At 44.0% G+C, this 15,720-nt stretch overlaps 1 protein-coding gene across 1 annotated transcript; it reads left to right on the top strand.

Annotated features, from left to right (window-relative positions):
• Positions 1-4,658: 4,658 nt before the first annotated feature.
• On the top strand, positions 4,659-9,269 carry LOC109400389 (glutamate receptor ionotropic, kainate 2). Its single transcript, XM_029855285.2, has 7 exons — positions 4,659-5,586; positions 6,065-7,041; positions 7,097-7,344; positions 7,395-7,584; positions 7,643-8,438; positions 8,501-8,775; positions 8,836-9,269. The coding sequence occupies exons 1-7, from the start codon at positions 5,514-5,516 to the stop codon at positions 9,064-9,066; spliced, it is 2,790 nt and encodes a 929-aa protein (XP_029711145.1). The 5' UTR covers positions 4,659-5,513; the 3' UTR covers positions 9,067-9,269.
• Positions 9,270-15,720: the final 6,451 nt, after the last annotated feature.

Raw genomic sequence — 15,720 nt, 5'->3', positions numbered from 1 at the left:
TCAAGAATGGCCTCAAATATACCTCCAACCCAAAGATTCTTTCCGAATACATCTTAGAATTCATCTAGACGATTCCTCAAGGATTCCTATAGATAATTTCCTTCAAAAATTCCTGCAAGGATTCCTTCGGGAATTCCTCCAAAATTCCTTTAGAAAATCTCCCAAAGATCCGTTTAGGAAGTTCATCAAAAATATGTTCTACGAGGAAACCCTGCAAGATTCTTTCTTGGAGAAATATCTAAAGGAATTCTTGGAGAAGTTATTTTAGGTTCATCTGAAAAATTCGTCGAAGAACTTCATGACATGATCCTTGATGGACTTTAGGAAGGAATCCAAAAAGGTATTCCTAAACGAATGCTTGAATAAATTCCTAAAAAAAAACATCAAAGGAATTCCTAAAGGATTTTTTGATCATTTTCTGAAGAAATTCCTGGATAAATGCTTGGAGGAGTTCCTGAACGAATAAATGTAAGTATTCCTAAATCAATGCTTAGAAAAATTTAGGAAGCAATCCCTAAAGTAAAAGGATTTTTTGTAGAAATTTTTGAAGCAACTGTTAGATATGTCAAGAAAGATATCCCCGAGGCCAGGTAAGTATTTACTTGGTACTGAATTTCGAAAAATTCAACTCTGATTTCTAAAACTTTCTTGTATTTAGGGCTCCTATAGCTAAAGAGTAATTCAAACTAAACAAAACTAAACATATCAAACTACTTGAATAAAATGTGTACATTTACAATTGTCAATAAAAGGCCTTCAAATTGACTATCTGTGTGCCCGTAAAAAAAACTCTTGATAACCATTAAGGCGTCTCTGAATGCTTATCAGCAGATCTGAAGTATTGAACGTATACTTCTAGGAATCTTTCGCTATTTAAAGAGCTTTATTCAAACTAGTGTTAGAAACCTTCCTTGATTTGGAGCCCCCCCCCCCTGAATTCGGGAGCCACTGAATGCTAGGTGGAAGTCTTGGTGCGAGTAAACATGGTTCATTTTCCAATTCTATCCTATCCTTTAAGGGTTGGACTACACACTATTCAGAAAGAATTCAGTGAACAACGAATGAATGTGAAAAGAATCCTAAAATTCTAACTAGAAATCTGGAATTCTGGCCTCTGGCATGAATCTGATAAAACTTTGATCTGAGTCGATGACTTTCTAGTAGCTTGACAACTGAGTTTGAGTTTCGTTGAGAAAGATTGAGTTCCGGGGTTTCTCATGGGATAATTTTCCCAGGGGCTCAATCTGTGAATTCTTCCAAAAATTGGAAGATTCTTTCAAGGGTTTTCCATGCAGAGTTTTATGCAGCAATTCCTTTAGAAATTCCACTTGGGGATTCCTCCAAGATTTTTACTTGAGTTTTTTTTCTGCGGGTTACTCCAGAAATAACTTCTAGGGATTCTTGTAGGGTTTCCTCAAGTGATTCCATTTTAAGATTTCTTCAGGAAGTAATAATGGAGATTCCTTCCTAAACTCACTAAGGATATTTATTGATGGCTATTGGGGATGTCTTCTGGGGTTTCCACCAGAATTGGGAGTAAGAATATTCCTGTAAGATTCCCATGAGCAATTTCCGGGTGATTCCCCAAAAAATGCAAGCTGGAATCTCAGAAGAAACTTCTGACCGATTATCAGCAGGTTCTCGTAAAGGACTATCAGTATGAGCTTTTTATAATTTCAAACAAGAACTAGCGTAGGATTCCCAGAAGGAATTTCTGGAGGATTCTCAAGAGAAACCCGTCAAGGGTTTCCGAAAAGGTTTCCGGAAGGAAAACCTGAATGATTACCAGCTGATACTGCGTTAGAATTTCCGAAAGAAATTCCTGGAGGATTGTCGGAGGAAGAAACTTCTGGAAGATCCCAGGAAGAAACATCCCAGTCAACACACGATCGCATATGATGATGAATAAGTTGTGAAAGTGGCGGCGATATACACACACTTTACACGTGGTTAAATGTAAGCATGCACCCACATGGTCTCCACTTTAGCATCCTATTCAACATCATATAGGACTTTGTGTTAGCTGGGTGGAGTACTCTCTAAAGAAACTTCTAGAAGACCCATGCGACGAAAAAAGGACTACAAAAGGAAACTTATAACATGGAATTTCAAGTCACTTGGCCTCGCAGGTTGTAACAGCATAATTCTTCTTCTTCTTCTTTATGGCTCGACGTTCGCATTGGAACTTGGCCTGCCTCGCTTCAACTTAGTGTTCTCAGAGCACTTCCACAGTTATTAATTGAAGGGCTTTCTTTGCCTGCCATTGCCATTGCCATTGCACGCGTGTAAATCAAAGGGGTACCGCTGTCCGATCACTTTTGCAATATTTTCAACGCCTTGCCACGCCCAGACCTGTGAACGAAAACATTTTATACTTTGTATACACAAAATTCAGCATATTCGTAGTTCCGTGTCAAAAATTGAGCTCAATCCACCAAAGCAAACCATAGTTACAGCATCTCAAACTTGGCCATTTTGTATGAAAATTGGCGTTTGTCCGATCAATTATGCACCACAGTGTATGTCGAGATAATCACGAGAATCTTCTCACGAGTGAGCGTGAAGTAGTCGAGAGGTGGCGGCAGCATTACGATGAGCACCTCAATGACGACGTTGCAAGCACCGAATGTGACGTGGTAACAGTTCTAGGAGTACGTGTGCAGGACGAAAAGTTTACAGCCCCTAATCTCCAAGAGATGGAGGAGGAGGTTGGCCGGTCGAAAAACAACAAAGCCGCTGGAGCAGATCAACTACCAAGCGAGCTTCTAAAATACGGTGAAGAAGCAGCACTGGTGAGAGCACTACACTGGGTCATTGCCAAGAATTGGGAGGAGGAAGTATTACCGGAGGAATGGATGGAAGGTATCGTGTGTCCCATCCACAAAAAGGGCGACAAGTTGGATTGCGGGAACTACCGCGCGATCACACTACTGAGCGCTGCCTACAAGATACTCTCTCAAATGTTATGCCGCCGTCTATCACCGATTGCAAGAGAGTTCGTGGGGCAATATCAGGCTGGATTTATGGATGAACGCGCTACAACGGACCACATGTTCGCCATCCGCCAGGTGTTGCAGAAATGCCGCGAATACAACGTGCTCACACATCACTTGTTCATCGATTTCAAATCGGCGTATGATACACGGATACACGGTTGATCAAAGCGACGATGGATCGAGTGATGTGCGTAGTTCGAGTATCAGGGATACTCTCGAGTCCCTTCGAATCTCGCAGAGGGTTACGGCAAGGTGATAGTCTTTCGTGCTTGCTGTTCAACATCGCTTTAGAGGGTGTTACAAAGAGAGCGGGGATAAACACGAGTGGAACGATTTTCACGAAGTCCGTTCAGCTGTTTGGTTTCGCTGATGATATTGATATTATAGCTCGTAAATTTGAGACGATGGCGGAAACGTACATCCGACTAAAGAGTGAAGCCAGGTGAATCGGATTAGTCATTAATGTGTCGAAGACAAAGTACGTGATTGTAAAGGTCTCCAGGGAGGAATCACCGCGCCCGCCACCCCGAATTTATATCGACGGTGATGAATTCGTGTACCGCCGACAACGACACCAGCAGAGAAATTCAGAGGCGCATTGGGGCAGGAAATCGTGCTTACTTTGTACTCCGCAGAAGTCTACGATCGAATGAAGTTCGCCGTAACACGAAGTTAACTATCTACAAAACGCTGATTAGACCGGTCGTCCTCTATCGGCACGAAACTTGGACCCTACGTGCAGAGGACCAACGCGCCCTTGGAGTTTTCGAACGGAAGGTGTTGCGTACCATCTACGGCGGAGTGCAGTAGATGGAAGGCGGGACTTGGAGAATGCGAATGAAGTACGAGCTGCATCAGCTGTTGAGAGAACCAATCATCGTCCATACCGCGAAAATCGGAAGGCTACGGTGGGCGGGTCACGTCATCAGGATGTCGGATAGAAACCTGACTAAAATGGTTCTCGAGAGTCATCCGACCGGTACAAGAAGATGTGGAGCACAGTGAGCTAGGTGGGTCGACCAAGTGGAGGACGATCTGCGGACTCTACGCAGAGTGCGAAACTGGAGACAAACAGCTATGGACCGAGTGGAATGAAATAGGCTACTGTGTACAGCAGAGGCCACCCCGGCCTTAGCCTGATCGGTAAGGCAAGTATGTTTCAATCTTTCCAAGGTCGTAAATGAAATAGGCACTTCCTCAAGGAACATTTTCAGTCAAATAGACTAGAAGAGATTCTTAGAACTTTCATAAATCCAAAATAAAAAGTTGCTAGGCTTTATGGCGGTTCTCAGTACCTCTACAAGACTGATTGGCCATCAAAATGTTACTTGGGATCGTTTGCGATCCGAACAATTGATTTTGATTTATTTTGCGTTATATTGTTCGTGCAGTTGAAAATCGGAATTTTTGACACGCGAAAATCGATGTTTCTCCTAAACCGTGTGTCGGACGTACGTCGGGCACAGTGCGCTGGATAGAGGGCCAGGTCCGCTGTCCAGCGCACTACGTCCGACGTTAGCTTTCACGTACGGATTTTGAGAAAATTCGATTGTCGGGTGTGGGGAAACTTCGGGTTTCAACCGCGACGACAATATTTACGTATCAGCACAATTCGTTTCGACGGAATACTATGTGCAGACATTATTTGCCAAAGCCTTTTTCTTTTCTTTGAATCCTACGATGGTCAGATGTTCTGTCGACATGAGAAAAGATTTGTATTTTTATTGCTCCATTATCAATTTTCTTCTGCAAAGCATGTCATCAGGTCAAGTCTTTAACTGCCACGGAAATTACCATTAAATTGAGTTTCATTCAGCGTACTTTCCAACGGTCATATGTGAGCCAGGTCAAATTCTACACTCGCTTTTCTACAGTACCTACCTACAAGATGTGCGGCGACCTTCACCCAATGCATTCTGGCCTGGCCTATGTATCTCACCAACTCCGCCTTCAGCGTTGAATGCACCCATTCAACACTTACAAACTGGTCACAGTCAATCGTACCTAGATGCTGCCAGTTGTTTACCAACATTCAGACTTTAAAAATAAACTCATGTTTTCTGCCGCCCCATTTCACTCGCCCACCAAACAACTCATCAGCTGTGAAAATATATGTAAACCTACTAGCGTCCAATCCCTTCTCGCCGCGCCCCCACATGCGGAAAACTCAGTCACTCGGTCACAATTTTCCCGCATCTTCTTCACACATCACATGCATCAAAGTAGCCGCCGGTTGCTGGCGGCACACGCCAAAACATAGGACACCATGCCGTCGTCATCGTCGTCGTCGTCGTCGTGACAACACAAATCATCTTCACAGCCACCTTTTCCTCGGCGTTCTCGATCGCATCGCAGTCGGTTCGTGATCGTCACACGGGACACAGACAGTACTCGCTAATCTAAGAACGCACTAGCTCAAGTACTATAGTACCCAGTTACAATTGGTCGGTCGGTGCAAGAATAGTGCAACGCACTACTTTAATTGGCGGACGACGCCATATTGGAAAATAGTCCGAAATGATTCGATTTCGGTTGATTTTGATTGGTTTGTTGATTTGTTTGGCGGATGGAAAGCGGGAAATACCCGTTGGTGAGTATTAGGTGAATTGTTTACGCTTGATTGAGAATGGAAATCGAACGTTATTGGCTGGAAAACGATTAATTAGTGGTTTGATTATGCGAAGGAAAATGGCGCCTTTTCAGCTTCTAGCGGTGAGATTGGATTTCATAGTTGAAAATTGTCACCCACGCTTCTTCCTAACTGGAAATCTTAAGCTTTGTTCCGTGAAATCGACTTTTGATCGTGGGAATTGCATTTATCTGGTGAAAATGATCGACTGAATGCCAGGCGCCATTTTTTGCAGTGAAAAATGCGCGCGCACCTCTAACCCACGAAAGGAACCGAATGCACGTGTTTTGTACGAAAATTTCCGAACGTTTTGTTTGTAAACAAAACGTTCGGATCGTAGCATGCGCAGAACGATCATGTTTTCTCGGCGTCGCAACTTCGGCTACGGACTTCGGGTTTCCATGGTAATTATACTCATGTTTTCTGTGTCGTGTTTAAGGGGCGATTTTCCACGAGGACAACTATGAGGCAGAGATCGCTTTCAAATATGCAATCGAACGAGTTAACATGCATGAGAAACACTTCGAATTGTTACCGATGATAAGATACGTTTCTCCGGAGGATAGCTACAAAACGGAGAAGAAGGTCTGTGAGCTGGCAGCGGAAGGTGTCACGGCCGTCTTCGGTCCAAGCTCGATGTTGACTTCGGGTATTGTGAGTTCGATCTGTAAGACTATCGAGATTCCGCATATTATCACCCACTGGGATCCGGAACCTATCGGAGGTTGGGATCCGGAGATGCAGGCTATGACCATCAATCTCTATCCGGAAGCGGATGTCATGTCTCGAGCTTTGCGAGATCTGATAGTAGACTACAGTTGGAAGAGCTTCACGATCATATACGACAGTGACGATGGTCTGATGCGTCTGAAAGATATTCTACAGATACATGGTCCTGCTGACAATCCCATTACGGTGCGGCAAATCGACGATGATCCGGACTACAGACCTCTTCTGAAAGATATTCAAGCCTCTGGAGAAAGTCACATCATTCTGGAAGTACACCCCAATAAAATCTTGGAGATGCTTCGGCAAGCGAAGGAGGTCAAGATGCTTGAGGAGTATCAGAGCTATATCATCACTTCATTAGATGCTCATACCTTGGACTTTGAAGAGCTGAAGTACTCCAGATCGAACATAACCACATTGCGGCTGATGGACACGAAGAGTTTCGAGATCAAGAACGCGGTCCATGATTGGGAACAGGGTGAAGCCAGAATGAAGAAGGTTTTCCGAGTTTCTCCGGAGCACGTCCGGACGGAGTCGGCGTTGTACCACGATGCTGTAAAGCTCTACGCTACCGCCATCAGGGAGCTGGACGCTACGGAGGAGATTACACCGTCAAGGTTGTCGTGCGGAAGCAAGAACCTTCGGCAGTGGCCGTTCGGACTGAGGATCGTTAACTACATGAAAGTTGTAAGTTGTGAAAGATAATTTCAACGACTCCATTTACAACGACTCTTCCTTGTAGAAAACTGAGCACGGCATCACAGGACCGATCATCTTCGATGACAACGGTCGACGTACGCACTTCCAGCTGGATATTATCGAACTGAGTCAGCAGGACGGATTCAAGAAGATTGCCGTTTGGGATCCGACCAATGGGAAAATCAACTACACTCGTAGCCAAGAGGATGTTCACCTGCAGATCGTTGAATCGCTCCAGAATAAGACGTTCGTCGTTGCGTCCCGACTAGGAGCCCCGTTCCTGATGTTGAAGTAAGTTGCCTTTTATTCCTCAGATATCTTTCTCAACAGAATGTTTTCAGGGAAAAGAAGGAAGGCGAATTCTTGGAAGGTAACAATCGTTTCGAAGGCTACTCTCTGGAGCTAATTGACGGCATATCCAAGATCCTCGGTTTCCAGTACCGCATGGAACTCGTTCCGGATGGGAAATACGGATCGTACAACAAGCAGACGAAGAAATGGGACGGATTGGTGAAATATCTACTGGACCGGGTAAGTCACCTTATAAGAATCTTCTTCCATGAGCAATCAAGTCATGAGAACCTTCCAGAAAGCCGATCTTGCCATCTGCGATCTCACCATCACCTACGAACGCCGCACTGCCGTAGACTTCACGATGCCTTTCATGACCCTCGGTATTAGTATCCTATACGCCAAGCCCGTCCCGCAACCCAAAGATCTCTTCTCTTTCCTGTCTCCCCTTTCCCTGGATGTGTGGATCTACATGGCCACTGCCTATCTGGGCGTATCCGTATTGCTCTTCGTCCTGTCCCGAATGGCTCCTGCCGATTGGGAGAACCCTCACCCCTGTAAGCAGGAGGAAGTCGAAGAGGTCGAGAACATCTGGAACATGCTGAACGCCCTGTGGCTTACGATGGGATCCATCATGGGTCAAGGTTGCGATATCCTGCCGAAAGCTGTTTCTACCCGAGTCGTTGCCGGAATGTGGTGGTTCTTCGCGCTGATCATGCTCTCGTCCTACACTGCCAATCTGGCTGCGTTCTTGACTATGGAGCGTATGGACGCCTCCATCGAGAGTGCTGAAGATCTGGCCAAGCAGAGCAAGATCAAGTACGGCGCTGTGCTCGGCGGAAGTACGCTCAGTTTCTTCCGTAGTTCCAACTTCTCCACGTATCAGAGGATGTGGGCCGCCATGGAATCAACTCGACCTTCAGTCTTCACGAAGAGCAACGACGAGGGGCGAGATCGCGTCATGAAGGGACGAGGGCTGTATGCTTTCCTGATGGAGTCCACCTCATTGGAGTATATCACGGAGCGGTATTGCGAACTCACCCAAATCGGGGGACTGCTGGATTCTAAGGGATACGGAATCGCCATGCCCGTTAGTAAGTATCCTGGTTCATTCGAAGAACTTGATCTTATGATTCCTGATCATTCCCATCCGTAGACTCTCCCTATCGGACGGCCATCTCCGGAGCAGTGCTCAAGATGCAGGAGGAAGGTAAGCTGCACCAGTTGAAGACCCGATGGTGGAAGGAGATGTATGGTGGAGGTCGCTGCGATGAGCAAGCAACTACTGCGGCCGGGGATAGTGCTGCCGAGCTTGGAATAGACAACGTCGGTGGTGTCTTCGTGGTTCTGGCGTTTGGATGCTTCTGCGCATTCGTCATAGGGATATTGGAGTTCCTGTGGAACGTACGGAAGGTGGCGGTTGAAGAGAAGGTGAACTGTTCATAACAACAGTGATAACAGACGTATCTTATTGATTTTTTCCTCATCTAGGTTACTCCATGGGAAGCGTTGAAGGCGGAGCTGAAGTTTGCGCTGAACCTCTCGATAACGACCAAGCCGGTGCACAACATGCTGAGCGAGTCTTCGTCGGCCAAGAGTTCGATGCGGTCCAAGTCCGAATCGAGGCGAGAGTCGGTATCGGTCGGACGGATGCACAACATCAAATCCGGAAACAGCATGATGAACGTGGACAAGATTGGATTTGTGTTCAATAATAAGTGAAGGAACCTCTGCGGGGCGATTCAAATGAGTGTGTAGAGTTCGGTGTTTGAAAGTAGTTGTAGATGAAGTGTTGCGTTATGAGTTGTATTCACATCAAAGTATTGTAAGCACGAGAACTGAAAATTGGTCAGAGATCAAATAAATTATTTAGTTATTACAATTGGCAATGCAATATATCGAATAGAGTCAGTGAACTAGCAACAGATGGTGAAATTACTGTAGTTACAATCATCCGAAATGCACTTCTGTAATAAAACTCTACGGCAAATCCAGTATCCAGAAGGTGGCAAAAGCTAGAAGGATACGGTTGGCAGGGTTTGATGCAAGAATGCTGCACAACAGCCTTGCAAGGTTGGTGTAAAGCGCAGAGAGCACGATAAGCGGACCAGGTAAAGCGTCATTTAGAGGCGTCTCAAGGAGTTGCGTGACGCTTCAGGAAGGGTTCAGAGGGAACTTAAGGACGTTCCAGAACGTTTCAGGGGGCTTTTAGGGGAGTTTCATGGGGTTACAGGACGTTTCAGGGTGGATTCAGAGGCATTAGAGGGGTTCCACAGAGTTTCTTTGAGGTGCGTTTTAGGGACGTTTTAAAGGGTTACAGGACGTTTCATGGGTCTTTTAGGGGCGTTTCAAGGGGTTACAGGGCGTTTCAGAGAGGATTCAGAGGCGCTTAAGGAGGTTTCAGGGGCTTCTGGGGATTCCAAAATGTATCAGGGGGTTTTGGGGGCGTTTCAATACGTTTCAGGGCGTTTTCAAGAGTTACAAAACGTTTCAAGTTTTTTTCATCTGTATTAACGAGATTTTTAGCCCTGGGCTAGTTCATCTCGGGACCCACGCTTTACTTCCCTTCCAAAGGAAAAACTCACTTTTAGCGAGTGTGTCGGGAGTGGGATTCGATCCCAGGTCCTCGGCGTGATAGTCACGTGCTTTAACCATCACACCAGGTCCGCTTCAAGGATGCTTCAGAGGTGTTTAGGGGATTTCAGGGTGTTCCATGATGATGAGGGTAGGCTTTTAGGGGCGTGTCAGTGCCTTTCAATGAGTTACAGTACGCTCAAGAGAGGTTTAAGATGCGTGTCATGGGCTTTTCTTAAATTTTTATTTCTCTGTCATGGGCTTCTAGTGGGCTTCATGGGGTGTTTCAGGTGAGTTTTTAGGGGCATTCCAAAGCATTTCAGAGCATTCCAAGGGATCACAGGACGTATCAGAAAAATTTAAGATGCATTTCAAGACGTTTCAGAGAGTTCAAGAATGTTTCAGGGGGTTTTAGGGGTGTTTCATGGGATTTCAGGACCTTTCAGGGTGGATTCAGAGGCATTTAAGGGGTTCCACAGGGTTTCAGGGGAATTTGAATTGCGTTTTACGGACGTTAAAGGTTCCCAAGCAACACAAATGTTATAATAGAGTTACGACAGCGCAAGTTTTGGTTGTATAGAAGTTTATTTTACGTAATTCTAACATTGTGTTTAAATAACGTAAAATAAACTTCTATGCAACCAAAACTTGCGCTGTCGTAACTTTTATATAACATGTGTGTTACTTGGGTTACAGGACGTTTCAGGGAGGCTTCAGAGGTGTTTTAAGTAATTTTAGGGGGTTTCAGGGGTCTTTTACGGGCGTTTCAAAGGATTACAGGGCGTTTCAGAGAGGATTCAGAGGCGCTTAAGGAGGTTTTAGGGGATTCCATAATGTATTAGGTCGGTTTTGGGGGCGTTCCAATACGTTTCAGGGCGTTTCGAAGGGTTACAGGACGTTTCAAGGATGTTTCAGGGATGTTTAGGGGGTTTCAGGGTGTTCCATGATGTAATAAAGACCAAGTCTCCAACCTCGGTTGGCTTAACCACTTAGAATCATTTCGTACGACGTGCGATAGTTGGAAGGTACTCTCGTACCCACCGTTGCCAAAATTGGTCGACCATGGTTCGGCATAGGTTCTAGTCGTTTCGATTAGCTAACTACGGGTTTACCAACATCCTCGGAGTCGACTAACTGGTTATCGGTCTCGTTCAGTTCATGCTTCACATGTTACTGGCTCCTACGAAGTCCGTAAATACCTCCTCTGTCTCTTCGTATTTCCGTGGGAGCTCCTTTGCGTCCGATGAAACGACTTATCGTCATCTTACATAATTCAGCCGAAAGCGTGAGGACGACCTCAAGATGTAGCGCGCGGATCGTCAGGCACGTAAATAGTGCAACCCATCGCCTAGCTGTATTGCGGTTCACTCTCACGGCATTTGGCCTGAAGTGATCAACACCTACGTACGAAAACGGACGCAAGTACGCCTGAAATCATTCTTGCCGAGGAAGACGGTCCGTACTCTTGCAGGTTGAGGGCTTGTTGGTTTCGTTTTCTGGGACCAGTGTTGAAAATTTCATTTCGTCATATCTAAATTCAATCGCCTACAGCTAATTTAGAAGCTGAACCTGAGAATATGGTATATGAAAAACTTGTGCGGCTAGACCAGTTCTGCTAGAAAGCTAAGGAAAAACCGATATTTTTCGAATATTTGAGGTAAATGTCACGGACTACCTTCGAAAAATGCTAAATGATATTCACCGTGAATATCATTTGGCATTTTTCAAAGGAAGCCCGTGACATTTACGTTAAATATTCGAAAAATAGCGGTTTTTTCGTGACTTTCTAACAGAACTGGTCTAGCTGCACAAGTCTTACATATACCATATTCTCAGGTTCAGCTTCCAAAATGAGCTGTAGGTGATTGAATTTAGATATGACGAAATGAATTTTTTGCAATTTCTCATCGTAATAGGCAGTTTTACCTCACGCAAATCTGCCTGGAAAAGGCCTACTTTCCCACACCAAATTAGCAGTGCGGTAATGGTTCATTACAGCACTGATTTGCGTTGCGTAATGAACCATTACAGCACTGTTTTCAGTTTTGATCAACTTCTTGATGCTTTCTGGATGCAGGTTTGAAAATTTGTGACAACTGCACAGCATAACCTGCTATGATCAGACTTTCTTAAACATGGCTATGAACATCAGTGTGGAGTTTGATGAAATCATTTTGTTTAAAACTATCCTTATGTCTTGCCTCAAGTAGTAATTTATGAAATTGCAAAAAGCGTTGTACGCAACTCGGTGCAGAACTCGATTTTTACAGCACTCATCGTAATTATCCAACTCGCAAGCCTCGTTGGATAAATGTACGACTCTTGCTGTAAAAATCTTCATTCTGCACCTTGTTGCGTAAACTACTATTTCAGCACTGTCTGGGACAAATGTTCGGGCACAGATAACAGACGTTTATGCTTATATTGGCAATGTGTGTAAAAATGCTCAACAGCCATTTCGTATGTAACGAGCAGCTGAAACTCAAGTGGCAATCATTTAGAGATGGCGCAGTGATCGATAGTCAGTGATCGCTTTCAAGATTGCATGCACTACGCAATTTTACATTCAAGATTGTATTCGATCTTGAATGAAACTGGAACTTTGAACTATTTTTGCATTCAAGTTAGATGTAATGCCGCAATCAGTTGAGTAGATGGCGGTAGTGAGCCAACGTATATCGTTTTGAACATTTACACAGGATTCTGCGAAAAATTTGTACTAGCATAAACATCTGTTATCTGTGGTTCGGGTAAGGTTTCTTTTCTAATTCTGGTTTGAGATAGTTTTGTAACCTATGTTTTGTTAGTTTTGTTGCTCCCTGGTTGGTCTTGGCTCGCCACAGATTTTGTATTAATATCCTACCGTGGAAGAGGAAGAAGGACAACAACCTTCCCGGGTCAAACGGGCTCATGATCACACATAGCGCCTGACGTTTGGTCGGGTCTTCAACGCGGAGATCATGAAAATGTCTTCGTCAGGCTTCCGATACATTCCAAGCACGCGTTCCGTAGTGCCGCTCTTGTCCAGCTGGTGACACTTCTCCGTGGCTTGGTCGATCTCCACGACACATGTCAGAACTTCCTAGGAATTGGAAAGCCAGTTTCGAAGACGAAATCCGATTAGAGAGGTGAACTTGTTTGACATCCTTCTCCATCTTTACTGCTTCTTCCACGTTGTCAGTGCTGTGCTGTCCAAGTAATCGTCAACGTATTGTTTTCGGATTATGGCATCTGCGGCGGCATGATTTTCCGCGTTCAAGTTCTTGACGAAGTGTGCCGAACACGGCCAGATACCAATATCAAAGAAAAAAATATGATTTGCGCGAAAAAAGTGCCGTTTTAAGTGTTAAAACAGTGTAAATAAAAACGCGAGTACTCTTGGGCAAAACGCGCCGGCCTTCCCCAACTCCAAAACAGCCGTTGGCGTTTGAATTATGACTGCAGTAGTAACACAGAGACGAAAATTAGAACCATTCAAATGTTTATTAATTGAGTTATTAGCTGCCACACTAACGTCGAGTAAACGCCGTGATGTATGCAACACTCAAATCACGTTATTTCTTGGCGTGTTACATTTAGCGGCGCATTTTTTTCCGTACTACGGCGTGAATACGAGAAAAAAACATATTTGACCAACAAAATTTAAAAAAAAAACAAATTTTAGCCTCAACAAAGATATTTGATGTAACGTTTTCAATAATTTACCGCGTTATACCACCGAGAACAGACGTCTATCTTAGCTTTCTGCCTTGTGTAAAACTTTGTAACGGTCATTTCAGAGTATGTGGCTACATGTGTTACAGGAATGATCCGAAACAACGTGGTTTTTCCGGTGAAATGGTGATTTGTGTAGCAGCGTTTTCGAAATGTGGATCATGCACATAGGAAGAACTGGGCTAGATTTTCAGCCAACTGCAATCCTTCCTCGAGTCTATTCAAAACGATTTCGGTTTCTGACTCGTCAGCTTCATCTTCTTCTCCTCTCTCACATTCACATAACAGTTCGACGTCTATAGCCGTATCGATAAGGCATCAGCTATCAATTCCACCTCTGCGAACTCGACAAGTGTAACAAAAGTTCTAAGTGGGCCCTTGTTTTTCGCCTAATGCAGATCTGGTCTGCTAGGTTTTTCGCCAAACGCTCCATGCACGTGGTGATAGGCTATCTGGTCACGTTATTTCAAAGTTGCACAGGAGGTGAACAGGGATGAATCGGACACCGGGGATGCAATCAACAACGCGTACTCTTGCAGCTCTTCCTGAGTTAATTCCTCAAAGTGCAAATAGGTAACACAAAGCAATAAATAAAACATCCCTCTTTTGTATGACATTTAAAGGGTTCCACTTACCAGGTTACCGTTTAACACGATAGGGCCAGCTGGGAGTGGGTACCCAGTTTGCAACCCACAGAATACGCCCAACAGTATGCAATCACGCAGCATACCCATGTAGTTCATAACATGACCGAACGAACAGTGAAAAACTTGTTATTAGTTTTGGATACCACCTATTTTAAGCGTTCTAGATGAATGCCTAAATCCTCTTCAGTAAACATTTCTCATTGCAATAAGGCTTCTAAATTTCTTACAATTATGAATTAAACAATTTTGAGATGCATATTGCATTCGACTTTGAAGTGTATGTCCACTTATATACCATCACATTTGAGGGGTTTCAGTGACCCAATTTACATTTTCAATAATTTTGAAGTGAATTCGTGATTGTTAAGCGTGTTTTCAACGTAAGTCCGTAAAAAGGGTCTGATTGATCCAAAAATTGTCTGCGGGTTCTCCCACGGTTTACTTTGCAAATTCCGTCAAATAAATTCCACAGCTCTCTCCATCACTTTGTTGGCTGCATTGGGAATCTGCAACTGTCCAATCTTCTCGTTGTTCCCAGATCGTATCTTTCGCCAAATCTCCAATTATTTGTATTCGTCTGAAGAAATCTGCAGTCTTGGTGCAAATACTGGACCGTTCGTTTCAAATCAACGCAAATGAATTCTTTGTGTTCTTTGTGATAACCATTGCAGAATGGTACCAGTAGTAGCCCTTCCTTATGCACAACATTATTTCCCAGTACTCCGTCAGCACCAATTCGCCGTTTCTATGGTTTGAGGAACAAACAAGAGCAGCAGCAGCGTATGGCTTCACCACTTTCATGTTTTTCTTGCTGCTAGGAACTTCCATCGCTTAAAATCCATTCCACAACAGAATCAGCAAACCAGCCGCTGCAGGGCTGGTAGCAAAGATTGATGGTTGAAATAGTTATTTTAGTGACCAAGTTCACGAAAATAGTGACCAAATAGTGACTTACAAATGGCAAAAAAGTGACTAAATAGTGACTTCTGGCAAAAAAAAATATGATTAGCGACCAAAAATTGTGAGCCGAACTTGATTCAGAAAACTTTGGAGTACCGCATAAAACACATTTTCAGGAAAACCTTCTCCACAAACAATTATCAAAAATGCATGTGTATACAACTGTTAGCAGATATTGTGCAGAACTAGATAAATATATATTAAGTAAATGAACGAAAATGGTTTTTGGCACATACAGCTTCTTTTTAGTCGTTTCCAGTAGAACATCAATGGGGAAACATTGGCGCAAGTTCCTGGCACTTTTTTAGTTAATGCTGATATATTAAAGAATTTTAGATGAAATACTCAGAGGTTTGAACAAATTCCTAAACTATTGTGGATATTTGCTTTGCATTTTATAGAAAAAATCAGGGTAAAATTCTTGAGCCTTATTTGTAAGAGCATTCTGCTCAATTCATGGATTTACTGCGGACAAAAATCA

Source organism: Aedes albopictus, chromosome 1 (assembly GCF_035046485.1).
Source record: "Aedes albopictus strain Foshan chromosome 1, AalbF5, whole genome shotgun sequence".
NCBI classification, from domain to species: domain Eukaryota; kingdom Metazoa; phylum Arthropoda; class Insecta; order Diptera; family Culicidae; genus Aedes; species Aedes albopictus.
Note: the sequence above shows the minus strand (reverse complement) of the source record. Positions and strands in the feature narration are given on the sequence as shown.